Raw genomic sequence first — 27,153 nt, forward strand, 5'->3', positions numbered from 1 at the left:
GGAAGGGGAGGACCGGAAGTGGGGCTCGCACTGCAGTGTGGGCCGGCGGCGGGATGTCGTGCGGGGCGGCGCGGCGCTACTTGGCGGCGGCGCTGGGTCGGTGCCGTGCCCGGGGGCTGCCGCTGTGCGAACCGCTGTGGGAACCGCCCCCGGTCCGTGTGCACAGGGCTCTGAGCGGGGGGAGCGGCGCGGCCTTGGCGGTGCTGCAACGGAGGCACCTGTCGTCACGGTGAGGCCTGTGGGGGGGGGGGGGGGGGACGTTAAAGTGGTTCGGGGGGTGTTGGGGGAGGTGGAGGGGGGTTGGGGTGGGTGGGTGAGGGGGGTGGGTGAGGGGGTGTTGGTGGGTCAGGTTTATTGGGGTGAATGAGGAGTATTGGGGTGAATAAAGGGGTGTTGAGGTGGGGGGGGGGTGTGTTTAGGCCAATGAGGGGTTGTTGGGATGGGTGATGGGGTATTGGATGGGGGTTAAGGGGTTTTGGGGTTGTTGGGGGAGGTGGGGGGGTGTTGGTGTGGTTGGGTTTTGGGGGTGGGTGAGGGGTGTTGGGTCAGGTTTATTGGGGTGAATGAGGAGTATTGGGGTGAGTGAGGGGGTGTTGAGGTGGGTGAGGGTGTGTTGAGGTGAATGAGGGGGTGTTGGGATGGGTGACAGGGTATTGGGTGGGGTTAAGGGGTGTTTGGGTTGTGTCAGGTGTTTTTGGGGCTGTTGTTTGGGATGCCCTAGGGTTTAAGGGGTGGCGTTGAGGTGAGTTAGGGACCTAGGGGTGTGGGGTGGTGTTGGAGTGATTGGAGCATTGGGGGACTGAGGGTTGGGGTGCTGGGGGTGATTGGAAAAGGGAGGTCTGGGGGGGTTGAGGGGGTGTTGGGATGGGTGAGAGGTGAGGGGATGGTAAAGTGGTTCGGGGGGTGTTGGGGGAGGTGGAAGGGTGTTGGTATGGTTGGGTTTTGGGAGTGGGTGAGGGGGTGTTGGTGGGTCGGGTTGATTGGGGTGAATAAGGGGGTGTTCAGATGGTGACAGGGTATTGTGTGGGGGTTAAGGGGTGTTTGGGTTGTGTCAGGTGTTTTTGGGGCTGTTGTTTGGGATGCCCTAGGGTTTAAAGGGTGGCGTTGAGGTGAGTTAGGGACATAGGGGTGTGTGTGGGGGTGTTGGAGTGCTTGGAGCAGGGTTAGTGGGGGACTGAGGGTTGGGGTGCTGGGGGTGATTGGAAAAGGGAGGGGAGGTCTGGGGGGGACACTGGGGCAGAGGGCAGGATAATGGGTGCTCGTGGGAACTTATGAGGTACAGTGAGGGGGCTTGGGTGCTATGCATAGTGCTCCCAGCTCTGGGCACGCTGCCCAACATGCCCCATGTGCTGCCCTGCACAGCCAGCAAAACCTCTGTCTGCTCCTAGGAACCGTCTGGAGGGCAAAGTGCTGGAGACAGTGGGAGTGTTTGAGGCACCAAAGCAACATGGCAAATATGAGACGGGCCAGGTGAGCTGAACTGGGGAGCAGAGCTGATCCTGCAGCTCTTCATACAGGTGTGGGTTAGCTGAGTGATCTGCCCATGAGGAGGCTGTGGTATGGGAGTAAAAGGCCAGAAGTGTCACAGTTTGGTGTTTCTTGTGTCTGCTGTATCGGCAGTTTGTCAGTCATCTGACAGTAGCAAGTTGATAAGAATCTGCTACATGACACATCTGTTTGTGCAGTGATATTTGCTCTCCAGTTTTAATTTTTCTCCCTTTAGCAGCAAAAGGGAAAACTGCTGAATCTGAGAAATAACTTGTCATTTCTGCACATATGACTCTCACTTATGGCTTCTGAGCAGTCTCTTCCATTCCTCTCTCCTTTCTGCACTTCTTTTGATCCACTGCTTTATTGCTGGTTTATTTGTTTTGTGGGGACAGAAGCAACACAAATTTGTTCCCATCTCACATTATGTTCCCTCTGTGTCTCTGCTGTAGTGATGCTGTATTCCCATGTAACAGAACCCTCACGGGGTTTGTGTTTTCTGTTGGGTCTGAGTGAAGTTTGCTGTGTGTTCAAATGCAACCATTTGTTCCTTTCAGCTGTTTCTTCACAGTGTGTTTGGCTATCGAGGAATAGTCCTGTTTCCTTGGCAAGCTAGGCTCTATGATCGAGATGTTGCTTCTCCAGTTGCAGAAAAGTAAGGATTCTTTCTTGTTTATACAGTTATATTTATGCTATTAGCGAGTTTCCTGCTTGAGGCGAACAAGTCTTTTTAAAGGGATGGCTCTGTTTTGTGTGGGGGTAAACTGGAAGAGATGTGCTCAAACAAGACACTGCATTAATTTTCTGTTAATTAGGGGCAGGATGACGGAAAGACGAAGGAAGAGAGTGTACGTGTGAGAGTGAGAAAGTGAAAATGGAATTGAGTGACTGCAGACTGGGAAATGTATTTTAACAGATTATTGTTAGGAATGTGCTTGCTCCTGGTTGACAGCAGTTTGCTGCCATCCTGAAGTGAACTCCTTCCCCTTGTGAGCACTGGATGAAGCAGGGGTTGGTGAGCACACACTTGAGCTCAGCGTTCTCCTTTTCTGTTTAGGAGTGAGAATGCAGCAGGCCATGGTTCCAAAGAGGTCAAGGGCAAAACACATACTTACTATCAGGTGCTAATAGATGCTCGGGATTGTCCACATATAGTAAGTAACCAATATAATCTTGGTATTGAAATTAAGGTATCTTCTCCAACGTGAATGCTTTTCTTCCTGTGGCTATAAATCTATGTAGTTACTGTTTGTCAAGTCATAATTTCCCTAAGGAAAGTATCCTGGAATGTCATACGACTGTTTTCTGGATTGTTTTTCCTCTTTCCAACCTTATTTCCTCTCATCCTTTTGCTGTCTCTATTTTGTTATATGCAGGCAATTGTGAATGTGAGTTGCAGCCCTGAGAATTTATTTGAATTGGGTGAAGAATTAGTCTAGAAATATTAGGAGGTGAATTGGTCAAGTAAAACAAACCTAAAACACTTCAGAAAGAACAACAGTGATCTGAAATGTAACTGGGAAGTGATCCATAAAAGTCTGCTCTGAAAGACATAAACCTTCCTTTTCTCAGTCCCAGAGGTCGCAGACAGAAGCAGTGACGTTCCTGGCAAATCATGATGATAGTAGAGCCCTCTATGCCATACCAGGTTAGTACAATGCACTTCTAACTTCCCCGGAGGTGTGATTGCTCATGAAATGAGCTCAAAAAAGTCACAGAGAGCCAACTTCTACCAGTGAAGCAGCACTGCAGGTAGGACATTGCTGTAGTAGAACTGTCTGTGGTTTAGGGCACTGTTAGAAACAACTGAATGACTAAAATATATGAAGCCCTTTTGCATAGATGGAAGTTTGGCAGACTGTGATAAAGGCATGGCTGCTCAGAGCTGCTGAGACATAGATCCCATATGCATACTCTGTTGAATACAGGCCATCCTGTTTTATTACCAGGGCTGCAGATCTCTTTTTGTCCTATGCATTTCCTGTCCAAACACCTCTTGTGACAGTACAGTCACTTTGCAGCCTCTGTCTGATATTCAACCTGTGGAGAAATCACACAGCAGAATGCTGCTGAGGTTACTGATAGCCCATTTCGTCCCATCTTGCTTGCAGTCATAGTTGTTGCATTAGTTTCTGCTGCCAAAATCCTTTTCTCAACTTCTTGCAAATGGAATCTGTTTCTCTGTCAGGGGGCTTTTGAGCAGCTCTCTGCTGGAGATATTCAATGGCTTTGGGGCTTTCTTTTTTTCAGGTTTAGACTATGTAAGCCATGAAGATATCCTTCCCTACAGCTCCACTGATCAAGTGCCCATCCAGCATGAGCTCTTTGAGAGATTTCTCATGTATGACCAAACAAAAGGTAACTTTTGGCCCCATTGCGTTGTATTACAGTATCTAGAACCCATCCATCATCTTGGATGCAGTATAAAACTTGTGTTCTGGTGTGTTTTTTTGTTACACTAAAGCTTCTTTTAAGTTCTTTTGGTAACTGTGTTGTTACAATATATTGAAGCGCTCTTTCCCTGCTTGCAGTTCCACCTTTTGTAGCAAGGGATACACTTTGTGCATGGCAGGAAAAGAACCACCCCTGGTTAGAGCTCTCCGATGTGCACCGGGAAACCACAGAGAACATTCGAGTTACAGTCATCCCTTTCTATATGGGCATGAGGGTAGGTCTGTGTTACAACTCACTGTGTTAGTTCTGTAATCTATTTAACTTGTATATATATATATTTTTTTTTTCTAAGGCCTGTTTACTGACTAAAAGTACTTTTTGCTTACTGGAGAAATTACTTTTTGATCCCATTTGCAATCTCATTGTCCAGCTCATGTATGAGCATGAAACTGTTTTGTCATAATACCTTCGGGAATAACTCTTGTGTTTGGATTCCTCTTGGGTAGGAGAAATACCCTGCACTTTCCTGCAGAGCACTGCCAGGAAGATATTTAGGAATGCTTATAAATTTGTCCTTTACTGTAACAGAAAACAGCTGTGTGTGTGTAATGTTGCTCCAGCAGATGTTTTCGGTACCACAAGCCTGTTATCCTGCCCAGCAGTGAGGTGCTGTGGGTGTTGACCTCTGTATCCTATCTCTAATGGAGGTTAGAAGCCTCTGGATCGAATGCATAACCATTCACTCTTCATAGTGTAGCATCTTGATGTGTACCATTCAATACAGTAGGGTTGTAATAGCGTTCTGAGTGGGAGACCTGGAAATTACAGTGGCAGTTTGATTTCTGAGTTACAGGAGTTACAGCTGTGGGGGAGCTGAGCTGTGATGGGTGAATATTCTGGTGCAGAATTGCAGCTTCCATAGGTCCAGCTGATGTTTGTCCTAACCTCATCAGAAAAGCAGGTGCCTGAAGGCAAGGAAACGGGTGTTTCTGGATCTGTAAAATGTGCGTAATTAACATGGAGATCAACCTTCTGTAGTCATGAGATCCTTGCAAATCTCCCACCTCATGACTGTGCCTAGAGCAGAGCCAGTGCCAGGCAGCAACTGATTTGGAGAGCAGCTGTCTCTGTGCTCACGTGAGTTGTCTGCATCAAGCTGGCACGGAGAGAGTGAGCTCCTGTGCTTGTGCTGTGCTGACAGCTGAAGAGGTTTTGGCACTGAGCATTGAGGGGCAGCTGCTAAAGTCTTCTGTTTCTCTTGACAGGAAGCCCAGAATTCCCATGTCTACTGGGTAAGTGCCTTTTGTTTTTCGAAGCAGCTAAAGGGAAGGAGTTTATTTGCTGCGGCATCATTGCTGTGTGATAAACTCTGAGGGAGAGTAGCCCTTGCCTGGCAACTGTTTCCCAGTATTGGCTACGGGTTATCAATTATTTGCAACTGATTCTGGTTCTTGATGACAGTTTTTCTTCTGTCCAGTGGCGCTACTGTATTCGCTTGGAGAACCTTGACAGCGAAGTGGTTCAGCTCCGAGAACGGCACTGGAGGATATTTAGCTTATCTGGCACCCTGGAAACAGTCCGAGGCCGTGGTGTAGTTGGAAGGGTAGGTATTGTGCAGCTGGATTGATTTGCCAGTGAATTGCTTAGTGGGCAATGGAGGTAAAATAGAAAACAGGAATGAAAAACAAAACAAAGCAAAAACACCTCAGCTTTTTATGTAATATTTGTATGTGTGAACTGAAACTTCACACAGAGTATTCATAAATTACTGACAGTGGGAAAACTGGATTAATACATGAGTCTGGTGTTACTCCATGGGTGTTTTGTTTTCTGTGGAGTTGGGAGTGATGCTGAGCTGTTAAGGAACAGAAAAGAGGAAATAGTGCCAAATAACATTTTGAAGGTTGTGCATCTCTGGTTTTCTTCTTGGTGTGTGAATTTCCACACCTGTCTGTGGAGGAATTATAAGATCCTTTGCTGATGTAGAGTGGTCTTTTGTTTTCTCAGGAGCCAGTATTATCCAAAGAACAGCCAGCGTTTCAATACAGCAGTCACGTCTCCCTGCAGGCATCCAGTGGTCACATGTGGTAAGAAACTCCTATTGCAGTAGTGGTTATAGATATAAGATCCCACAGCACTCAACTGGGACACAGTTTGCAGCCTAAAGTTGTGGCATAAAGGTTAGTGGAAGTGAACTGGATGGGATTTGATAGTTTAAAGAGGGTCTTTGTATAAGCTTCTTCATAGTAGTAATCCCAGTTAGGGGTAAGTTGATTTCCTGCACTAAGAAGGCTCTAGGCTAATATCCTCCTTCTCTGATCTCTGCTGAACTGGATTAGAGAAGACATGAAGCACTTCTCTATGATCTGCTGTACTTAGTTTCCCTTTCAGTCCTTGGCACAAGGTTTCATGCTGGCATTTCCCTGGGCAGCAGAGGTGGTGAGCAAGGGTGCTCCCTCTTTGGAGGGGGCCGCTCTTCCACTGGGCTTGGATGCTGTTCCTGTGGTGTGATTTTGTGTAAACAAACAATTGGCAAGTGGGGTTACTCCCAGTTTAGGTCAGCTAAGACCTTCAGTTTAACTGGCATCCAGGTCCTCTCTTCTGTAAGGGCAGGTGGGGAAGTTCTCAGCCCCAGTTGTTCTGCTGTACTGCACAGTTAAAGCAGTGTCTTTTTGTTTTGCATTTCAACTAGGTTAGTACATCTAGTGTTGTCTCTGGACAATAAATGTGCAGCCCCCCATTGCCTGCTGTGTGACAGGTCTCTGGCTTGTGTTTTTTGAGTAAATCTGTTTCAGATGTTAAGCTGCCTTGAAACTGCCTTTGTCTGAGATGGGAAAAGCTTAAGAGCAGCTCTTTACCTATAGGTTATACCCTTGTTTGTCATATTATACATTTTTAATTGCCTGAATGTGTGCCCTGGGGAATAAAAGCGGTTGTAGTGTTCTTGTTCTTTCCCCTCTCTTGTGTATCCTAAAAAGATGAAGGTTCTGAAGTTCAGGGCAGTGAGAATAATGGGGACATGGCAAATTCTTTTTGCCTTCAGGAACAGGTAGATTCAGTTCCTCCACACCCTTTCTGAAGGGCAAAGTAGACATAATTTGCAATTGCTTCTGTAATGGGATTTCATATTATCACACACAACTACTGGAGCTTCTGCCAAGAAATGCAAATCAGAATTTACTTGCAGTCATTTAGTAAAAATAGTTCAGATGGTTCCATCTCCTTTGGGGTGGGTGTGAGATAAACAGTGCTGCAGATGCTTGGAGTGTGTTTGCCTCCAGGAGGCTCCAATCATGACATCTTTATTCAGGAAATGTGTATTAGAGATGTGATGTAAACTGCCCAGACGTCTTCCAATAAATGAGTCATCCTGGCAGACAGATGCTGAAGCAGTCCCAGTCCCTCTGCAGGATATGGAAGAGCTTGTTTCTTACTGCCTAGCTGATGATTCCTAGCTGTGTCTCTCCCTGGCCTCAGCGTGATCTCTGCTGTTATTTTGCAGGGGTACTTTTCGATTTGAGAGGCCTGATGGCTCCCACTTTGATGTCCGAATCCCACCCTTTTCTCTGGAAAGCAACAAAGATGAGAAGACCCCCCCCTCTGGCCTACACTGGTAAAGCAGATTGAGTGCTGAGACCCACAGAGAACTGTGTGTGTTGTAGATCTTTGCCTCCCCCCTCATGCTGCAGCCAGGAGAATGGAGCTTTTAAACATTTTAAACATTTCAGTTTTAACCATTGTCTAACAAGGAGGCTCTTTTTTGAGCTTTAGTACTGGCTCTCTCAGGCTGCTTGTAAACATAAGCTGTGCTACAATAAACCCTTCCCTTAACGGCACCTGCTGGGATTGGACCTGGGCAATGTAGATCTGTGTGGCTGCAGAAGACTGGCCCCCTCAACAGGCCTGGATCCTTCCCAATGTGTTGTGAATTCTCTGCAATGTGAGGTTTCTCTAATAAACTGGCCCTTCCAGTTGCAACCAGTCTTCCTTTATAAACTAAGGCTTAGAGTTTGCATCCAGCTTGTCCTGGCTTGTTCCTTCTCTTCATCCCTGTGCAAAGCAGAGCCAGCTCCATCTTCTTGCTGCTTCTGAAGGCAGCAGTGGGGATGTCTTAGGGAGCAGAAATGAACTGCTGTACTTCCTGATGAGGCACAGCCTTCTTGCAATGCAGCTGCTTTCTGGGCTTTAGCCAGTGTGTGGCACAGCAGCCTGTGAGCTGCTCTCCCTGCTTTGCAGCTTGCTTGAGTTATACACTGGGGGTGATGCAAAGCCTGTCTCGTTGGAGAAGAGAGCACAGAGAGGGAAAGGTGTGTTGGCAAGAGGTGCTGAGCAGACTGACACAGTGCCTTTGGAGCGTGCAACACTGGGCTGTGTGATGCAATAGTCCAGGGGAGCTGAAAGGCACGTGGACAGCAGCCCCCTGTTCCCCAAGGGCTTACCTGGCTCTAGGAATACACAGCGTGGCTCTGTTTTCTTGGCAGCATTTGCTTTTAGAGGAATAGTTTGTTTTACCCAGAATACAGTCACCCACAATGAGGCAGTGCTTGGCTTTTGTTCCTGCTTGCTGATTTCAGCAGGGTGTGATTATCACTATTAGTATCTCTTTTTTTGTAGTCTGCATAGGGGGCCCTGCCAAACTGCAGGCACAGGTTGGTGAAATACCTGTAAGCTTTCAATGTGTGGCTTTGTGGGAGTTTTGCTTTGAAGGGCCAGGTCTGCAGTGCACATCTGGTGTTAATTCTCTTCACCAGCCTGAACTGCTCTCACCAGCTCCAAGGATTGCAGAGATAGAGACATCAGCCTCTTTGGCTGTCCCTGGATGTCCTAAACCTGGTCCTGGGTCACTTGTAGGGGCAGAGATAGCTTTGTGGTGGGAAGCCTAGGTGGAAAGAGTTTCAAATCATGCTCTTTTGCCTGGTCTTGCATAAATGACAAGGGATAAATAACTTATGGGACTGTTTTTCCTGCTCCAGAAGTTACCTCAAGTCCTCCTCCCTCCACATTTGGATCTATATGGCAGCGCTATGTGGTCAAACAGTGGAAGAGACTGTGTGCTGCCCAGCAGCTAACAAACACCTGTATAGGGAGAATTAATTCCTAATGCTTAAACAGTGTTTATTTGTCACCGGTCTCTTAATTTTGTGACTTCTTTCCTGTCATGTAGGATGTGATCTACGTTGCTTTTACAGTTAGAAGGTCTAGACAGCCTGTTTTAGGAGTAGGTAAGGATTGGTAGAGAGCAGCTCTTAGTTGACCCTCCCTCACACACCGTTGTGCTGCTTTCTTTGCAGGAGAAAAGAAGGGGATAACACAGTGCTGGGGAGGGTCACGGCTCATTTCTTTTCTCCCCCTTTGCAATCATTCAGTGCAGAACAGAGCAACAGCTGCTCTGCTTCCCTTGACTTACTGACTTCATTCCTGGCAATTGCAACACTAGTGTAAATATTTAACCTTTAATGGCTTACCTGCTGGTGTTCTGGGGGGCGGTGTGTGGGCCTAATGCTTCCAATAGCAGGGGCAGTCGTGCTTCTTAAAGAGATGGTGGGTACGGCAGAGCCTCGGCTGTGCCGGTCAGTGCATAGTGCTGCCTATAGCACACAGGGCTGCAATGGGAGCACGGTGATGCTGCCCAGTGTGTGTATGGAGCAGGGACACGACCAGCCCTAGGCCTGGATTTAGGCCTCCTGGCTTTGGGCTCCTCCTTCTCAGATCCGGCTCTCCTGATGGGACTTTCCTGTGTAAATATCTGTATAAAGAACTCAATAAAGCGCTGAAGGAACGGCTGGGCGTCCTGCCTGTCATTTCCCCCTCGGCAGCACGGCAGGAGCTCCGCCATACTGTGAGGCCATTCCCCTTCGGCCGCCATCTTGAATACGAACTCCGCTTTCCTCCCTACGCTCCCACGCACGTCGCCGGAAGTGACGCAAGACGCACAACCGGAAGTGGTGGCAGCGTGAAGGCAGCATGGTGGCGGCCGGCGCGCACCGGGCCGGTCCTTTAAAACAACAGAACAAGGCCCATAAGGGCGGGAAGCACCACGGGACGGCACAGCGCCGGGCGGGAGGTGAGGAGGGGGCGGCCCGGAGCCTCACCACAGCGGGTTCCCATTGTCCTTATCGCCACCTGACCGCCATCTTTCCACAGGCCGAGTCGCTGTCAAGGCCCTGCCGCACCGACGGCGCCGCGATCTGAGCAGGGTGGACAGGCGGCACCAGGCGCTGCAGCTCCGTAGGAAACGCAAGGAGGAGGTGAGGGATCCGGGCATGGGGGGGTGACATGGGGGGGGAGCTGTTGGACCTGAGAGAGGGGTGGTCAGCAGGGACAGGGAGCTGATCGTCCATCTCTACTCGGCTCTTGTGAGGCCCCATCTGTTGTACCGTGTCCAGGTGTGGAGCCCTCAGTACAAGAAAGACATGGAGATTTGGGAAAGGGCCCAGAGGAGGGACAGGAAGATGATCAGGGGCTGGAGCACCTCCACTATGAGGACAGGCTGAGGGAGTTGGGTTTGTTCAGCCTGGAGAAGAGAAGGTTGCGGGGTGACCTCATTGCAGCCTTTCAATACCTGAAGGGAACCTATAACCAGGAGGGGAGTAAACTCTTGGAAAGGGCTGACAATAGCAGGACACGGGGAAATGGATTTAAGTTAAAAGAGGGAAGATTTAGGTTGGATGTCAGGGGGAAGTTCTTCACTAGGAGAGTGGTGAGGCCCTGGAACAGGCTGCACAGGGAGGTTGTGGATGCCCCGTCCTTGGAGGTGTTCAAGGCCAGGTTGGACGGGGCCCTGGGCAACCTGATCTAGTAAAGGTGTATGTTTGGTGGCCCTGCCAGGCAGGGGGTTGGAATTACATGATCCTTGAAGTCCCTTCCAACCCGGGTCATTCTGTGATTCTGTGAAATCACAAGGTTTATATACATTTTCTTCAGGATTGCTTTGTCCTCTTTTGTCATGTTTCCTTGGTTACAATTAGGTAAGACTATCCCACAAAAACCTAAGGAAATGTGCTGTACATTCTTCTCCTCCTTCGATCTGTGACATTACTGGATGTCCCTGTTAGAAGCCCCCTTTCTGTTTTCTATTCATTTTCTCTAAAACGCTTAACCGCTCTACCATGACACCATAAATCTAAGCCTGATTTTTAACATACATTGTGCTTTGTTCCTAAGCAAGATTTACTACTTAGATCCGTGCTCGGGTTTGTAAGAAACACAACTTGCATTCCTAGATACATGAGAAACACAGACTAGGCCCAACTACGAGCCTTAGAATGACTACTGCTACTATTACTTAAAGCACACTGTAACAATAGGGCTGAGCTGTGGGGTTGCAGTCTTGATCTAGGGTGTGGGACAGGAGCTGGGCTAAGGGTGGTTTTCACGCCATGGATCTTTTCCTATAGGTGCTGGCAGAAAAGCGGAGCTTGGGCAGCAGGGATGGGCCCCCACACCTCGTGGTGGCGGTGCCGCTGCACAGCAGGGCTGCAGCACACGATGCCCTCCAGCTGCTGCAGAACCAAGACTCGGTCGTTGTCCATATGGATGAGGGAAAAGCCGGCAGCTTTGCTGTCCTCTGTCCCCGGCTCAAGCAGCGCTGGAGGTTTGTGACAGCACAGGCAGGTGAGGAAGCACTGTTTTAATTGCTCTGAGTTCTGTACCCCCAGCAGCCCCATTAATTGAGGTGTTTTGCTTGCAGGGGATCTGCATGCCGTCATGGATCTAGCAAAAGTTGCTGACTCCCTCCTTTTTATCTTGGATCCTGTGGATGGCTGGGACAGCACAGGGGAGCACTGTCTCTCCTGCCTTTTTGCTCAGGGGCTGCCTAGTTACGGTGAGATGAGAATTCAGAGCTTCTGGTGGGCTACAGGCTGAGTGTGGTGATTGGGGAGGTGGGGCTTATTGTTGCAATTAATAGATACTCTGTATGTTAATAAGTAATCATAGGCCTTTGGGCTGTTCTGAGAACAGGTCAGATAAATTCTATCATATTATTTGACTCTCCTGGTAGGGCAATGCTGGAGTTCTAGGTTTAAGTCTCAGATATATGGCGGTTACTAGTATTGCATTGGTTGTCCAATTGTGCAGAGCAAAGGGAGTGAGATATTTTCTTGCTAAGTTCAGTTCCCAGATCCTTATTCCTGTGGTCACTTTTAGTCTTAAAATCTTATATCTAAGGACACATTTTCTGTCTTGTTTTTTATTTATTATTTTTTAAATGGGTGAAACCACTTTTGTAGCTTGTCTTGTTAGTCTGTTTTTTGGTTATTTGAGTTGCAGGCACTGAAGTTAATGTTAATGCTTTATGAAAGGGGTATAAAGAGGTTTGGGCTCTGACGGGGATCTGTTCTGTGTCCCTTCTAGCTGTTGCTGTCCCAGGGGGAACTGACCTGCCACCAAAGAAGCGGATAGATGCCAAGAAGAAACTCACCAAAGCTATGGAGAAGTGGTTTCCAGAAGTCAAGCTCTTTCCCCTAAACACAGAGCAGGAGTCCTCAGTGCTGCTGAGGCACCTTGCTACCCAGAAGCAGCGGCATCTTGCTTTTCGAGACAGGCGGGCTCACCTGCTTGCTTATGCTGCTGAGTTTGTGCCCAGTCAGGAGAGTGACCAGGTTGGGACCTTGAAGGTGTCTGGCTTTGTCCGAGGACAGACCCTCAATGTGAACAGCTTGGTGCATATTGTGGGGCACGGAGACTTCCAGATGAGCCAGGTGGATGCCCCACCTGACCCTCTCTCTTTGAATCCCAGAGTGGTTAAAGGACAGAAGAAGAGTCAGGGCATGGATGTGCAGGTTTGTGGGGGATCATGGCTTTGCTGTGCCCATTAAAATAGTGTTTCTAAATTTTCACTCAAAGTATGTTTGGTTATGGGTGGCAAAGGGTGGGGAAAAGGGAGTTTTATTGAGCGTGGCGGTAGATTTGTGTTCTGCCAGTGAACTGTGACTCCCTTGCAGCATAATTAATGTGACACTGGAGGGAGTTTCTGCTGTTTCTTGGATATTTTCTGGTAGCAGGGGCTGTGGGAGTTGTTGTCCTTGGCTTTAAAGTGGTTATTAGCTTCAGATGGATAACTTCATAGCTGGGGACTCTGCTCTTGTTCTTCAGGAAGACTCTGCGAATGGTACTGATGAGATGGAGGAAGATGTTAAAATCCTGATGAAGGCAGATACAAGCAAACAGGAATCTTTGCAGTCAGAAGTGGTTCCTGATCCTATGGAAGGGGAGCAGACGTGGCCAACTGAAGAAGAACTGCAAGAAGCAGAGGGTGAATAGCAGCTGTATTTCTCTACCTTTCCCTTGTTGCTCTTACAAGGGTTGTTAGAAACCACCTGTTGGTGGGATAGCTGAAGGGGACTGTGGAGAAACAAGCCAGCTGGGAACCAAACCATTTTATGTGACCTCTGTTCTTGGTTCCCCTCACCTGACTGCAGGGCTGGCTGGTTTGCCTTACAGCAGGGTTACATTTTAGCTGCCTTTTCTAGGCTCTGACAAATTCTATTCTGGGAAATAGTGACTCTGGTCTCTAGAGGTGGGCTTGGTTCTCCTGGTGTAAATGCTGTAAATGTACCTGTATTAACCATTGGTGGGAATTCCCACAGCATCTCAAAAGGAGAACAAAAGGGTGGTGAAGGTCCCCAAAGGTACATCCAAGTACCAGGCTGCATGGATCGTGGATGATGGAGAAGAAGGCAGTGAGGAAGGTGATGATGACGATGAAGATGATGATTTTGGTGATGATATGATGGAAGAGGCAGTTTCCCAGGTAACTCTTAAGAGCTGAGATGCCACTGCATATCCTAGTTCAGTCCTGTCCTTGTAGCTCTCCCTGTGCAAGAACATAACACTGAGATAAGACTTGCTTGAATTTCCTCTGTTAAGCCTCTCACATCTGTCCTGTTACTTCTAGATACCAAAATGGGGGGCTGTGTTATAGCTTGGGCTATAAGCCACACTGTGCAAATACCTACGGGATTTGCAGTACTGCAGAGACATAAGATTCCCTGTGCTCTCCTATGTGGCAGGAGGGAGAAAGCAGTGAGGAGGAAGAAGAGCTTGAAGAAGAGGAATGTGAGACCATGACCATGTCTGAATGCATGCGGGATGACCAGTACGATGAGAAGATGGAGGAAGATGAACAGATGTTGGAGAAATACAAACAGGAGAGAATGGATGAGATGTTTCCAGATGAGGTGGACACACCACGTGATGTGCCTGCCAGAGTCCGGTAAGAAACCTGCGATGCTGGGTTTTTCTCTCTGGTTTGTTGAGGTAGGGCAGGAAGCCGGTGATGTCCTAGCCTTGATGTCTGAACCTGGCTGAAGGACTCTTCTGAAGATGAACCTTTAGGCTCTGAGGCTTCCAGGGGGGATAGTAGCTGAGGCATTGTGCTGCTCCTTGGGGCAGAAAGAACCTGTCCTGAGCTGGGAGAGAGAAGAGGAAGGCAGAGTCCTAGTGTTAGTCCTTGTGGATTTGTGAATCAGTTTGTCTATTCCTGTTGTCCGTCCTTAAGGTTCCAGAAATACCGAGGGCTCAAGAGCTTCAGGACTTCTCCATGGGACCCCAAAGAGAATCTCCCAAGGGACTATGCAAGGATCTACCAGTTCCAGGACTTCTCCCGAACCAGAAAGCACCTCTTCCGACAAATAGAGAAAGAGGAGACTGAAGGAGCTTCGGTAACTCCAGTTGATGCTGTTCTTTTGAGTTCCCTCTCTAATCCTGGCCTTGTATCTGTGTCCTGACACTTTTTTCTACTGCTAGAGGTATTCATATCTGATGTTCTCTTGGCAGGTTGGCTGGTATGTTACATTACATGTCTGCAATGTCCCCGTCTCAGTGATGGAGAGCTTCAAAGAAGGGAAGCCACTTGTCCTGTTCTCACTGCTTCCCCATGAACAGAAGGTGACTAAGTTTGGCTCTGCTGATTCCTTGTATGTGTGCAGCTCTTCATCTGATTCCCCTGATGCTGTATGGGTTGGAGAGGATTTGGCTTCAGAAGGTTTGGGCTAAGATTGCTTGCGTTTGAAACAGGATCTTCCTTTGATCAGAGCAGCCTGAAGCTTACAGAGGTGTTCAGACTAGAGTGTCTGAGCCTGGCTGGTTTGCACTGATAACCAACAGTCATCTGGGAAGCCACAGTGAAGGGAATTTGTCCTTGTTGCAATGTTTGCTTTCTGCTCTTGATGTTATTTGCCAGCCCTGCTGTCAGCCTCTCACAGTGCTGTCTATCCTGCAGATGTCTGTGTTGAATTTCCTGGTGCGGCGGCATCCAAGCAACAGTGATCCAGTGAAGGCAAAGGAGGAGCTGATCTTCCACTGTGGGTTCAGACGCTTCCGAGCTTCCCCATTGTTCTCCCAGCACACATCAGGTTTGTGATGGGACTGGTGGGGAGAGACCAGGTATGCCAGGGATTGGGGCTGGGGTTTTTAGGTCAAGAAGCCTGTGATGTCTTAGCCACAATGTCTGAACCTGGCTGAAGGATTCTTCTGAAGACTTACACCTGGGCACTGAGGCTTCCAAGGGAGGCACTAAACAGTGGGGAGTGGGAGGGCTTGGGCAGCATGGTTTTCTAGTTCTGGCAAGGCAATGGCAAGTTCCATTCAGTGAGCTGGCAGCTCAGAGGGATCACATTCATTCCCAGATACTCTGTGCCAGCAGGGAAGTGTTGCATGTAACCTGTTGTCTTTCAACACAGAGTTCCTTTTTTGGGAGCTCAGTGGGGTTTCTCACAGCTCTGAGGACTTTTGTTGGACTGAACTTGATCATTGCTGTTCTATCCTAGCTGATAAGCACAAGCTGGAGCGTTTCCTGCGCCTGGATACTGCCCTGGTGGTGACTGTTTACGCTCCCATCACTTTCCCACCTGCCTCAGTGCTTGTTTTTAAACAGAGAAATAATGGTAAGTTGGGTTGGTAATTGCTTTCCTTCTCTGTCACCACTGGAACCATTGTTCCTGCTGAGGGGTTGCTCTGGGCCTCAAACCATTTGGTGAAGGGGGTTTGGTGGAGGAGGTGTGATGGAGGTGCATTTGGTCATGCTACCCTGATGTGTTAATTAATCTGTCTGGCAGGAATGCAAGACCTCATTGCCACAGGTTCTCTGCTGTCTGTGGACCCAGACAGAATCATCATCAAGCGGCTGGTGCTCAGTGGTCATCCTTTCAAGATCTATACCAAGTCAGCTGTGGTGCGATACATGTTCTTTAACAGAGGTATGGCCTGTCTCTGCAGTGGGAAGAGGGGATATAGAAGCAGAACAACCGTGTTTTGTATATGTGTGGCAAAGCCTGTTGCTCACTCACTTGCCATTTGTGTTTTACTCTCCAGAGGATGTGATGTGGTTTAAACCAGTGGAGCTAAGGACAAAATGGGGTCGTAGAGGACACATAAAAGAGCCATTAGGTAGGTTTGGTTCTCTGTTTGTCTCTTATGGTGAGCAGGATGTGGTCTTCCTGGGCAGGAGTGACAGTTAATGGCCTCTTCTGCTCTCTGCCTAGGGACCCATGGTCACATGAAGTGCCACTTTGATGGACAGCTGAAGTCCCAGGACACCGTGCTGCTGAACCTCTACAAGCGCGTTTATCCTAAATGGACTTACGACCCCTATGTTCCAGAGCCTGTGTCGTGGGTGAGGAGTGAGAGTGCCCTGCCAGTGCATGAGGTGGAGATGGAATAAGCCTCCAGGCACAGCACTAATGCAGTTTGTGCCTCTCTAGCTGCTGTTCTCAGCTTAAGCACAGAGTGTGCACTGATGTCCTGGATATATCAGTGCTAGGGTTTGTACTGGGGCAGCTGTCTCAACCTGTTGGTGTTCAGGATCGACTACAGTTATTTATTTTAATGGAAATATTTTTCAAACGATATTTAAGTCCCTGTGTCTTGGTGGTGGCCGACTGTAGGGGGCAAATGGGAGACTGAGCACCCTGTTGTTCTGTGAGCCCTGTGGCTCGCTGGGACTTTTGTTGTCTTCTGCAACAGCAGTGGGTGAGAGGATTTTGCTGTATCAGACAGGAGTTTGTTGCAGGTTGCTGATTGCTGATGACACAGAAAGGTGAAACAGCATTTGGGCAGTGGCTGAGTGCAGCCTGCTTCAAGGTCTGTTCCAGAGCAGGATGGCTGGAAAGGGGAGAGCAGCAGTGCTTTGCTTTCAGGCTCCTGGTAGTCACCCTTTGCTTTGTAACCGAGTGATTCTGGGCTGTAGAGACCACCTCCATGTTTCCTTACCCCTTCACAGAAGGTTTCAAATCTCTGTGGTTGTTCAGCTGGATTTTTACTATCATACAAACCCAAATGTACAAATTCAAAGCCAGGTTCCTGCCACTGGATTTGCTGCTCTATTCTCAGTCTCCATCCCCAGGGAGGTCTGTGAGCCAGGTCAGGGAGCTCAGGTCCACGTTTCCTCCACACAGCACGATGCAAACATTCTCCACTTCCCGGGGGATTGACTGGAACTGCTTTGAGAGCACAGCTGCGACTCCCACACCCGCTGTTGGCTCGATCAGCAGCTTCATCCTTTCCCACACCAGCCGCGTGGCTTGCTGTTGGGACAGAACAGCAGCTGTCATCCCAGCAACAAGTATGTGCTTCTCTAGGGCTACGGGGGGCACCGCACGTGCATTTGGCTCTGCAGCACTTTGGGGACAGAGAGCAGAGCTTCCGCCAGCTCTTTCCAGCTGGAAAGAGCGTTGGTGTTTGCACAGCTGCTGTGGTGCACAGGGTTTGCCTTGAGAGATGAGAGGGATGAGAATGGAGGGAGCAGAGCTTGCATGGAGCCAGTTGCCTGCTGGCAACTACTGGGAGGGGAGGCAGAGTGTGCTTACCTTGATTTCTTCCTCTGAGACAGTCAGAACATCATCGACCAAATCCCTAATGATGGGCCATGTGTTTTCTCCAATGCTGGTTTTAACTGCATCAGCGATGGTGACTGGGGTGTGTTGGTTGGGGGTCAGTTCCCCTCTCAGCTTGGACTGGTAGCAGTCATCTGCATTGCGGGGTTCAGCGGCAAACACTTTCACATCTGGTCTTAATGCCTACAAGGGAGCAGGAGAATCACTGGGTGCTTTGAGTGCCTGTGCTGTGTTGCTGTGCTTACAGAGGGCTGTGGTGCACATCCCCAGCAAGCCCAGAGCAGGATTTCTCTTAGAGACAAACTGCTGCCTTCCTTGGGCACCCTGACAAAGGTGGAGATGCAACCATCATCTCTAAATTGTGCTGTTACTTACCTTGATGGCCACTGCTATTCCTGCAATCATTCCTCCACCCCCAACAGGAACCACCAGCGCATTCACCTCCGGCGCCTGCATAGAAGAGACACGTGAGCATTTCAATGGCAGCTCTGTTACTTCATGTTATGTCTCCTTACCTGCTCCAGCACCTCCAAAGCAATAGTGCCCTGCCCTGCGATCACGGCTGGCTCCTGGTTGGGGTGCACCATGACTCCTCCTGTCTCTTTGACCACCCGTGCAGCTGTCTCTGCTCTGGACTAAAGGCAAAAGCACAGCAGTTGGCTCTGTCTATTGGGCCACGTCCTGCTCCCCTTATTGCCTTACCTCATCACTGGGCTCACACTGTACCAACGTTGCACCGTAGGCACGGATGGCAGCTTGCTTACAGCGCGGGGCTGTGCGGGGCACCACGATGTAGGCAGGGATGCCTGTTGGGACAGCGTTTTGTATGCTATAAAAGGGGAATAATGGGGCTGTGCCATGTCTGCAGGGGGGCTGTAAGGGGAGCAGTCTGCCCCATTAACACGTTGTATCTTACACTCTCCGCGTTAACCTTTACCCCTATGCGTTACCTTCATCCCGGGCCGCACATGCGAGCGCCTGCCCGTGGTTCCCGCTGCTGTGTGTCACTACAGCTCGGGGCCGCTCCTTCCCTGCCCTGTCCGCCTCCTCCACGAGGCTCCTGACCGCGTTCATCGCCCCGCGGACCTACAACGAGACACCGCAATGGGATCCGCGTCCCAACAGCGGCTCCCGGACACATCACCGCCCCATCGCACCTTAAAGGAGCCGGTGCGCTGGAACAGCTCGCACTTGAAGAGCAGCCTGCGGCCGGCCAGCTGCTGCAGGGCCCCGCAGCTCAATATGGGTGTGCGGTACACGCGGCCCCGCAGCCGCCCCATTGCAGCCCGCACGTCCGACACCCGCACCGACCCCATGGCCGCGCCGCTCCTCGTGCGCATGCGCGCGATCAGCCGCCGGGTTGCGCTGGAGGAAGTTTGTCCCCTCGCGGCTGCCGTCCCCTCCCCGGCGCGAGGCAAGATGGCGGACGGGCTGGAGCGAGTCCGCGTCTCGGCCGCGGAGCTGAGAGACATGGTGGCTGCTCAGGCCCGAGCCGGGGCTGCAGGAGGAGCGGGTGAGGCGGGCAGCGGGACGGGGAGGCGGGGAGAGCCGATATTCGGGGGGTTCGTCTCCTCTTCGCCTCGGTAGTGCCCGCTCTGTGGGTGTGTGCTGGGCCCGGCGCCGCCGTTGTCGCTGTGGTGAGGGAGCGCGGGGCTTCAACGGCGGCGGCGCGGGGGGAGCGGGCAGTGAGTGGGTAATGAGAGTATTGAGCGGGCAATGAGTGGGTATTGAGTGGGTAATGACAGTATTGGGTGGGCATTGAGGGCATTGAGTGGGCATTGAGAGTATTGAGCAGGCATTGAGAATGTTCAGTGGGCATTAAGTGGGCATTGAGAGTATTGAGTTGGCAATGAGTGGGTATTGAGTGGGTAATGAGAGTATTGGGTGGGCAATGAGGGCATTGAGTGGGTATTGAGTGGGTAATGAGAGTATTGAGTGGGCATTGAGAGTATTGAGTTGGCAATGAGTGGGTATTGAGTGGGTAATGAGAGTATTGAGTGGGCAATGAGCGGGCAATGAGTGGGTATTGAGTGGGTAATGAGAGTATTGGGTGGGCATTGAGAGCATTGAGTGGGCACTGAGCGGGCAATGAGAGTATTGAGTGGGCAATGAGCGGGCAATGAGTGGGTAATGAGAGTATGGGGTGGGCATTGAGCGGGCACTGGGTGGGCACTGAGCGGGCAATGAGAGTATTGAGTGGGCATTGAGAATGTTGAGTGGGCATTAAGTGGGCAATGAGAGCATTGAGTGGGCATTGAGAGCTTTGAGTAGGCAATGAGAGCATTGAGTGGGCAATGAGTGGGTAATGAGCGGGTAATGAGCGGGCAATGAGAGCATTGAGCGGGCATTGAGCAGGCAATGAGTGGGCATTGAGCAGGCATTGAGTGGGCAATGAGCGGGCAATGAGAGCATTGAGTGGGCATTGAGCAGGCACCGATGGGCATTGAGCAGGCAATGAGCAGGCAATGAGCGGGCAATGAGAGCATTGAGTGGGCATTGAGCAGGCACCGATGGGCATTGAGCAGGCAATGAGCAGGCATTGAGTGGGCAATGAGCGGGTAATGCGGGCAGTGTGGGCCTGGCTGGCTGCAGGTGTGAGCCGTTGTGGCCGGGCTCTGCCGTGTGACAATGTTGGGGCCATGTGCTGCGCTTTGTGAGGGTTGTTGTGGTGATGTGGATATGGGCAGAGGGATGGAGATGTTGTATTGAGGGGGGAAATGCCGCCCTGAGAGCACAGTGGTGGGGCTGTGTCCGGGGTAGGATTTCCTGTAAGCTTCAGTAGAGTGTTTAATGTGTGTTGTCTCGAAGCAGCTCTCAGGGTGTTGTTAGTACTTTTAACGTTTCCTCTTGTGGGCTTTTCTTATCCTTGTGTGGTTTGTGGTGGGTTTAACTCCCTTTCACACTGGATATTGGGAGTAATTGGATGCTGTCACTGCCCTAGAGGCGTTCCAGTGCTGTGGTTTCTTCAGTGGATGTGGTGGGGTTGGGCTGATGGTGGGGTTTGATGATGTCAGAGATGTTTTCCAGCCTTAACATTCCTATGTTTCTATCTCTTTTTACCTAGAAAACATGAAGGAGGTGAAGGAGCCACGGCATCGCAAAGACAACAGGCGTCCAGATCTGGAGATTTACAAGCCTGGCCTCTCCCGACTGAGGAGCAAACTTGTGCCACCAAAGCACGAGGCCTCTGAGAAGGAGAGGAGCGGAGCTGAGGAAGGCAAGGGGGAGAGCGGCCCTTCAGGAGGAGGATCCCTCAGGAGAAGGGCCTCCAGTCACGGAGAACTTCAGCATGGAGATGGCCACAACCAGAATGGTCCTTCACTAGGAAATGAAGAGGAAGAGACTAAAGGTGGTCTTCAGAGCCAGGAGAACTCGTGCACTCCACTTGCAGTGGATGAGTGTTCTGCCAAGACCACGAGGAGAACCAAGAAACCAGACCAGCAGATTTATCAGCCAGGGAAGCGCCTGCATTTGGTTCCTAAAGAACTCACCCCACGGTTGGCTACTGACGAAATCACTTCTAAAGTGGAACAGCTGAGAGTTGAAGGAGGTGAAGAGACTGAGAAAGGTACTGCAGAAGATAACAATAGGAAAACCAAGTCAAACAAAGAGGACAGAGAGGGAAACCAGGCAGGTGATGGAGTAAAAGCCTCTAGAGCGGATAAAGGAAGACGGCCAGAGCGGAGTGACAGGGTGAGGAGGGCACACGATGAAGTGGTGCAGGGGAAGCTGGGTGCTACAAAGCGGTACTCGCGCTCTGACAAGCGGAGGAGCCGATACCGCACGTGCAGCACGAGCTCAGCTGGGAGCAACAACAGTGTAGATGGGGCCCCGCTGGTGGATGGGATGGAGAGACGGCAGGAGCATGCTAGAATACGTCCTAGGAAGCAGCTCTCTGCATCCTCCACTGACTCCTTGGATGATGACAGAATTGATGAGGCAGAAGCATATGTCTCCAACAGGATTTCAGACAGGAAAAAGCATTTGGAGCAGAGTCGAGCTTCTAGGAGTGAGAGTGAGTGGAGCAGCAATGGTAGAGAAGTCAAGGGACACTTCCGAGTCACTTTTGACAGCAAGACTATGAACAGGGATGTCATTCTAGCAGACACAGATAAAAAAAAGCCCCTGAAGGCATTTTCTAGTTGCAATGACTCAGAGACTTTGGAGGTGAGGAGCCAGAGCAGAGAGCCCCAGGGGAGGGGCCGTGGGATTTTGTTCCTGCCTGCCAACACAGACCTCTCTGCCAGTGCTGTGGGCTCCCCTGAACCCAGTCACCCTGGGCCCCGGCTGCTGCTTGGTGGTGCTGGCAATAAGGGCTCCCGTAGCCGGGGTCGTGGTGGCACCGCTCGCAGGTTGTGGGACCCCAACAACCCGGACCAGAAACCCGCCCTGAAGAGTCAAGCCCCACAGCTTCACTTCCTAGACACGGACGATGAAGTGAGTCCCACCTCCTGGGGGGAAGCCCGCCAGGCCCAGACATCCTATTATAAGTTCCAAAACTCTGACAACCCCTACTATTACCCTCGGGCTGCAGGTCAAGGTCCGCAGTATCCTTACGGTGGGTACTCCCTGCAGTATCCAATGGGTCCAAGCAATGGCGTGTACCCAGGAGCCTTTTACCCCGGGTATCCTGGCCAGGCAGGGCAGTACATGTGCGGCCCACTCACCCCAGCTCCTCTGAGTCCTGAGATGGAGCAGCAGATGCGAAACATGCAGCAGCAGGAGCTCAGCAAACTCCTCCGTGAGGCTGGGAACCAGGAGCAGCAGCTCAGCAATCTGCTTTCCAGAGACCGCATCAGTCCGGAGGGGCTGGAGAAGATGGCCCAGCTGAGGTTTGTGGTTGAGTCATTTCAAGAGTGAATTTCTACCCAGAGCTGTTGTCCAGAATGTTTTTTGCACTGGGGGATGGGGGACATTTATATCTGAGGGATTGGGGCTATAGTTCACTATCTTTTGGTGTGCTGGGGATGTTTGTCATGTGCCAGTGATGTCTGGATATCAGAAAGAAACTGCAAGCAAATATATGTGAGCTCTTCCCAGAGGCAGAGCTTTAGCAGAGCCTTTCTGCTCTTTGTAAGTCCTGATCCTTTTTTACACATGCAGAAAGAGTGATAGTCCTTTCAATTTGCTCTGCCAGAGCAGAAGGAGTGTTTGGTTACAACAGCTTCCATCTCTTTCTGGGGCATGTGTGGAAGCATCCATTTGCTATAGCACGTGAGCCAAGCAAACTGCTGACATCTCATGCTTGCAGGATGAGGAGCAGCAGGTGGTTCAGCATGTGCTCCCTGCCTGCTCTGCCAGGCAGTTGTGTTGACCTCTGGTTGTGTTTCACTCTAGGGTGGAGATGCTGCAGCTGTACGAGCGGTGCATTTTGATGGATATCGAGTTCTCTGACACCCAGAATGTGGACCAGCTGCTGTGGAAGAACGCCTTCTACCAAGTGATTGAGAAATTCCGGCAGCTCCTCAAGGACCCTCTGGGGGAAAATGCCCAAGAAATTCGGAACAAACTTCTCCAACTTCTAGATGAGGTGAGAAGAGAGAAACACCCCCAGGCTTTGCTAAGTTTGACTGGTTGGTGCTTAGAATGGGTTGGTATAAGTGGACACTGAGCTAGCCTTTGTAATCCAGATTATTGCTCTGTGTGCCTTAGGCCATGCTTATGCAAAAAGAATGCACAGTCAGATTACAATTGTGTGTAGCAGGTGTTGGTCCAGGTGGTTATTTGTTACAATTTAAATCAGGCTTGCTTTGGTGTGTGTTGTTTGATGAGAAACCGATTTAAACTAAAATGAGCTAAGCATCCTTAAATGGAGAGAAACAAGAGCATTCACAGAGGTGTTTGTTCTATCCTTATCAAATTTGCTGAAAAGTTGTTCTGTCAGACACTCAGCTCGGTTTAATCATTGTAGAAGGTAACCTGACAGATCCAGAAGGACGTGTTTTATAGATTTATGTTGGCAGGAAGGAACTGCTGGAAGGCTTCGGTCCAACCTCCTGCTTGGAGCAGGACTGTGTCTAACACAAGATGAGGTCAGCCTTGACTTTGTCTAGATTGGCCCTGAAAAACTGAAGCTGGAGATTCCTTATTGCTTTCTGAAGAGAACAGCCCAAACTGGAGGGAGGGGGACCTTTCCTGCAATACCTAAAGGACATTATTAAGATTTTCTGCTCATCTTTGGAAAAATTATACCAACCAAATGCATGTGTTCTGCAGGGCACTTCCTTTTTTGATGGCCTACTCCAGAAGCTGCAGGTGTCGTACCAGTTCAAGCTGGAGGACTATATGGATGGGATGGCCATCCGTTGTAAGCCTCTACGGAAAATGGTAGGTTGGCTTTCTCCTGGAGCCTTCTCTTCCAGTTTCTCCTCTGGTTCATGGTATGCAGTGTGTGTTGGACTCAGCATGTTGCCCTTGCCAAGAGGTGGGCAGCTGAACTCAGGATAGACAGCAGTGTGTTTGCAAGGAATCTCAGCTGTTAGAGAACACGTTGAACTAACTCCAGTGCGTTAACATTTCTCAGCTTCCTTTGCAAAGAAAGAACTTGTCTTTTTGTATCATCTATTTGACTAAGTCTAATAAGGAGAAGGAAGTGTCAGAAGTATCCTGGCTTGGCCTTAGATACTGAATGACTCTTACTTCTCTATGTGGAGTTCAGAAAAACGAATGAGGAAAGCTAACAGTTGGACTCTCTCTGATGCATGACAGTGATTGCCCTGAGCTGTGAGTGCAGGTGTGAGGACAGCTGGAAGAGGATATTTTAGTCAGACTCCATTCCCAGACAGATGTGTTTGTTTTAACCAATTTGTCTTCCTCACATTTGTCACGGACTGAATGAACCACACATTCTGAAACCTACTTCCTCTGAGTGAGTGCTCAGATGTTGCTGTAAGGGAGTAGGTATTTATGGAGTTGGGTTGCCCTTACTAATGCTGAACCAGTGCCCCTGAGCCTTGTCATTTAGTGTTCTGCAGTCTTTGTTTGTGACCTTCAGTTTGTCAGTGATCTCCTCTTAGCTCTTCACAGTTCCCATGAGCTCACAGGGTGTTAAGGTGAGTTGGGATGAGCAGCTCCCACGTGACATACTGAATGCTTTCTTCCAGGTGAAGTATGCACTTATCAGTGCCCAGAGGTGTATGATTTGTCAAGGGGACATTTGTCGATACAGAGAACAAGCAAATGACACTGCAAACTATGGAAAGGCACGCAGGTATTGTGTTCTTCACCCCAGGGCTGTACAAAGCTCTTCCTTTATCTAGTTACAAGGGATGCATCTTAAGCTTGCCTCTAGCCAAAGGAGTCTTTTCATGCCTCCCTATTGCATTGCAGTCCTGTGTAACTTAATGGTATAGTTGAACTGCTTTTCTATCCCAAAAGCAGCCCAGCAGATCCATCTTCCTCCAGCTGTGTGTTGTGGAAGTTGTCCTGTGCTGATCCTGCAGCAGGGAGTGTTTATGCTTCTGGGGCTGGCAAACTGATTTATTTTCTGCTAGCTTTCCAGCTAGGAGAGATTCCCATATGTGCCCATATGTTCTGACTGCATCAGAAGTTACTGGCACCTGTTGCTTTCTATCACTCTCGTTTTGCCTGGCATACAGTCCTTTTTCTGATCTGTTTTTTTTCTGGAGCAAAGAATGGTGGCCCTGAAACCCATGGAAGGTTCCAGTATAGAGTGGGGAAAGCTGCCCATTTATGAAGTGAGCACTATAATAGAGTACACTGATATCTTACAGGGCTGGAAGGAGCACATCATGTTCATTATGCATCTGAACAGCGTTGACAGATTTGTGTGGCATGAAATAAGCTGGATAATACAACTGAGAGGGGAAATAGGAGGGAGGAATGGGCTGCTTACTAAAGGATGCCCCTTCTTCTGGGATAATTAAATAATGAGCTAAGCAGCCAGGAAGATTTGGTCCCAGCTGCCAAAAAGGCTAAAAAGGGGGGGAGGAGAAAAAAAGTGTTCTGCAAATAGCCTGTTTTCTGCCTGAAGCTGCACTGGAGACGGTGCTTAGTGGAGCTGGCTAAATGCTCATCTTCAGGCTGAGCCAAGAACATTTCTTTCTCCAGCTGTGTCTGCCTCTCCCTCTTGTCCTGTGCCCTGATTCTGCCTCTCTGCACTGGGTACAGACTTACTAGCTGTGCACACTCATGCAGGCAGAGGGCAGTTGTGCAAAGGGCCTGTTCAGTGCTGTGCTGCCAGTGCTGCAGAGGGAACTTTGTGCCTTCCACTGCGAGGAAGGCAACCTGATGTCCTTTCAGTAACTTTATCCCTGGTTCTTCCATTCCTCAGCTGGTACCTGAAGGCTCAACAAATTGCTCCCAAAAACGGCCGCCCGTACAACCAGCTGGCACTCCTGGCCATCTACACGGTAAGGTGTCCATCATGCGAGGATGTAGCAAGCACAGGAAGAGCCCTTGGGAAGGCTGTGGGATTCCATCTGGTGAAGAAAGACACTGTTTAAGGCAGTGCTTTCCAGATGTTTTTTGTTTTGAAGAAAAAATAAAGTTGATGGCAGGGTGAGCTCAGTGGATTCCAGCTGTTGGTTTCAGACTGCTTTGTTAGATACACGTTACTGCCCCAGGCTGTCTGTGTATTGGGGACTGCTCTGTGGGCTGTTGAGAGAGCACTCGCATTAGAAGTGGGCTGCATTTAAGGTTTTGCATGAGATTTTTCTACTTGACTAGTCTAAGTGACATTGACATGCAGCTTTCTTAGGTTTTAGTATTGCTGGCTCCTCCAGCCACACAGGAAAGCTTGTTTCAAGGAAGGTCTGTATCAGATAATGGGGGCATCAACCTGGGGCATGGGGGGGCAACTAAGGAGCCTCTCATTTACAGCACTGAAAAGATGTTTTTTTGGAACGGCAGTTCAGAACTGCAGGGTTTAGAAATGCGGTTTCCTTCTGGCTGGGAATGACTTTTCTGACTCCCCAAGTGGGACTTAAGGCAGCCAAGTGTCCTGCCCTGCTGTGGTGTTCTCTAAGGCCCTAAATGGCTGTGGGTCTTGATGGTATAAAACTCAAGGAGTGATGTCTCGCATTATTCCCTGTGGCAGGGCTGTGGGAGAACAGATGCTGAGAGGTGGCTTGAGTGGCAGGCTGAGATAAGGAGAAGCATCCTTGACCACAGGCAGGAGTCTGGCAAAACTTCCCATATTCCTGGACCTCTGTGGAGTAATTTCCATATTCATGACAATGTTGAAAGGAGGCTTTTTTTTTTCTGAACTGTCAGGAATTCAGTATTTATACTGATGTCCTTTATTGCTTTGTCTGCTGAGAGATTTTTGTGTGAGCTTCTGGGTTGATGGCATGTCAGCTGCCCTCTCTAACCCTGGTGAAATGCTTGTGCTGAGTGTTGTAGATAGACATGAATGTGGATGGAGAAGTCAAGGTCCAGCTTGTTTGTAGGGCTGCTCTTACTCTGTGAATATCTG

General features: G+C 49.7%; 4 protein-coding genes and 2 non-coding genes across 16 annotated transcripts in view; 5 read left to right on the forward strand and 1 right to left on the reverse strand.

The window, feature by feature from the left end:
* The first annotated feature begins 20 nt into the window (after positions 1-20).
* POLDIP2 (DNA polymerase delta interacting protein 2) lies at positions 21-7,860 on the forward strand. Of its 2 annotated transcripts, none has more exons than XR_014936537.1 (11): positions 21-229; positions 1,389-1,470; positions 2,046-2,143; positions 2,546-2,642; positions 3,061-3,136; positions 3,739-3,846; positions 4,020-4,156; positions 5,148-5,174; positions 5,344-5,485; positions 5,890-5,969; positions 7,385-7,860. XR_014936537.1 is itself a non-coding variant. In XM_015880540.3 (11 exons), the coding sequence occupies exons 1-11, from the start codon at positions 54-56 to the stop codon at positions 7,497-7,499; spliced, it is 1,122 nt and encodes a 373-aa protein (XP_015736026.2). In that variant the 5' UTR covers positions 21-53; the 3' UTR covers positions 7,500-7,860. The 2 variants fall into 2 exon arrangements, 1 of the variants encoding a protein (XP_015736026.2); XM_015880540.3 differs by having other exon boundaries at positions 5,360-5,485.
* Positions 7,861-9,819: 1,959 nt separating this feature from the next.
* On the forward strand, positions 9,820-16,733 carry TSR1 (TSR1 ribosome maturation factor). Its single transcript, XM_015880522.3, has 15 exons — positions 9,820-9,946; positions 10,027-10,130; positions 11,280-11,496; positions 11,573-11,707; positions 12,238-12,665; positions 12,979-13,138; positions 13,473-13,636; positions 13,896-14,098; positions 14,384-14,546; positions 14,662-14,772; positions 15,107-15,239; positions 15,654-15,770; positions 15,942-16,082; positions 16,198-16,272; positions 16,368-16,733. Exons 1-15 carry the CDS (start codon positions 9,847-9,849, stop codon positions 16,544-16,546), a joined length of 2,430 nt encoding a protein of 809 aa, XP_015736008.2. The 5' UTR covers positions 9,820-9,846; the 3' UTR covers positions 16,547-16,733.
* LOC116654266 (small nucleolar RNA SNORD91 family) lies at positions 14,148-14,240 on the forward strand. The gene has a single exon (XR_004309362.2). It is a non-coding gene; the product is annotated as a small nucleolar RNA SNORD91 family (small nucleolar RNA).
* Positions 15,303-15,395, forward strand: LOC116654265 (small nucleolar RNA SNORD91 family). Its single transcript, XR_004309360.2, has one exon. It is a non-coding gene; the product is annotated as a small nucleolar RNA SNORD91 family (small nucleolar RNA).
* A 388-nt stretch (positions 16,734-17,121) lies between the features above and the next one.
* Positions 17,122-19,049, reverse strand: SRR (serine racemase). Of its 3 annotated transcripts, none has more exons than XM_015880542.3 (7): positions 18,875-19,049; positions 18,668-18,803; positions 18,420-18,523; positions 18,233-18,352; positions 18,093-18,167; positions 17,691-17,900; positions 17,122-17,408 (listed from the first exon to the last, which is right to left on the reverse strand). In XM_015880542.3, exons 1-7 carry the CDS (start codon positions 19,031-19,033, stop codon positions 17,211-17,213), a joined length of 1,002 nt encoding a protein of 333 aa, XP_015736028.2. In that variant the 5' UTR covers positions 19,034-19,049; the 3' UTR covers positions 17,122-17,210. The 3 variants fall into 3 exon arrangements, with proteins under 3 accessions (XP_015736028.2, XP_085378359.1, XP_085378360.1); XM_085522233.1 differs by having other exon boundaries at positions 17,122-17,593; XM_085522234.1 differs by lacking the exon at positions 18,233-18,352.
* A 74-nt stretch (positions 19,050-19,123) lies between these two features.
* Positions 19,124-27,153, forward strand: part of SMG6 (SMG6 nonsense mediated mRNA decay factor) — an 89,709-nt gene continuing 81,679 nt past the window's right edge. For all 8 annotated transcript variants that reach the window (XR_014936518.1, XR_014936519.1, XR_014936520.1 and 5 more), the window contains exons 1-6: positions 19,124-19,230; positions 20,782-22,549; positions 23,055-23,247; positions 23,934-24,044; positions 24,821-24,927; positions 26,011-26,089. Coding sequence is in view for 5 of the 8 variants with exons in the window: in XM_015880518.3 (XP_015736004.2) it covers positions 19,137-19,230; positions 20,782-22,549; positions 23,055-23,247; positions 23,934-24,044; positions 24,821-24,927; positions 26,011-26,089 (2,352 nt within the window). In the remaining 3 variants the exon portion in view is untranslated. The remainder of the gene's footprint in view (positions 19,231-20,781; positions 22,550-23,054; positions 23,248-23,933; positions 24,045-24,820; positions 24,928-26,010; positions 26,090-27,153) is intronic.

Source organism: Coturnix japonica, chromosome 22, assembly GCF_054131305.1.
Source record: "Coturnix japonica strain WE chromosome 22, WE-NBRP24, whole genome shotgun sequence".
Lineage (NCBI taxonomy): Eukaryota > Metazoa > Chordata > Aves > Galliformes > Phasianidae > Coturnix > Coturnix japonica.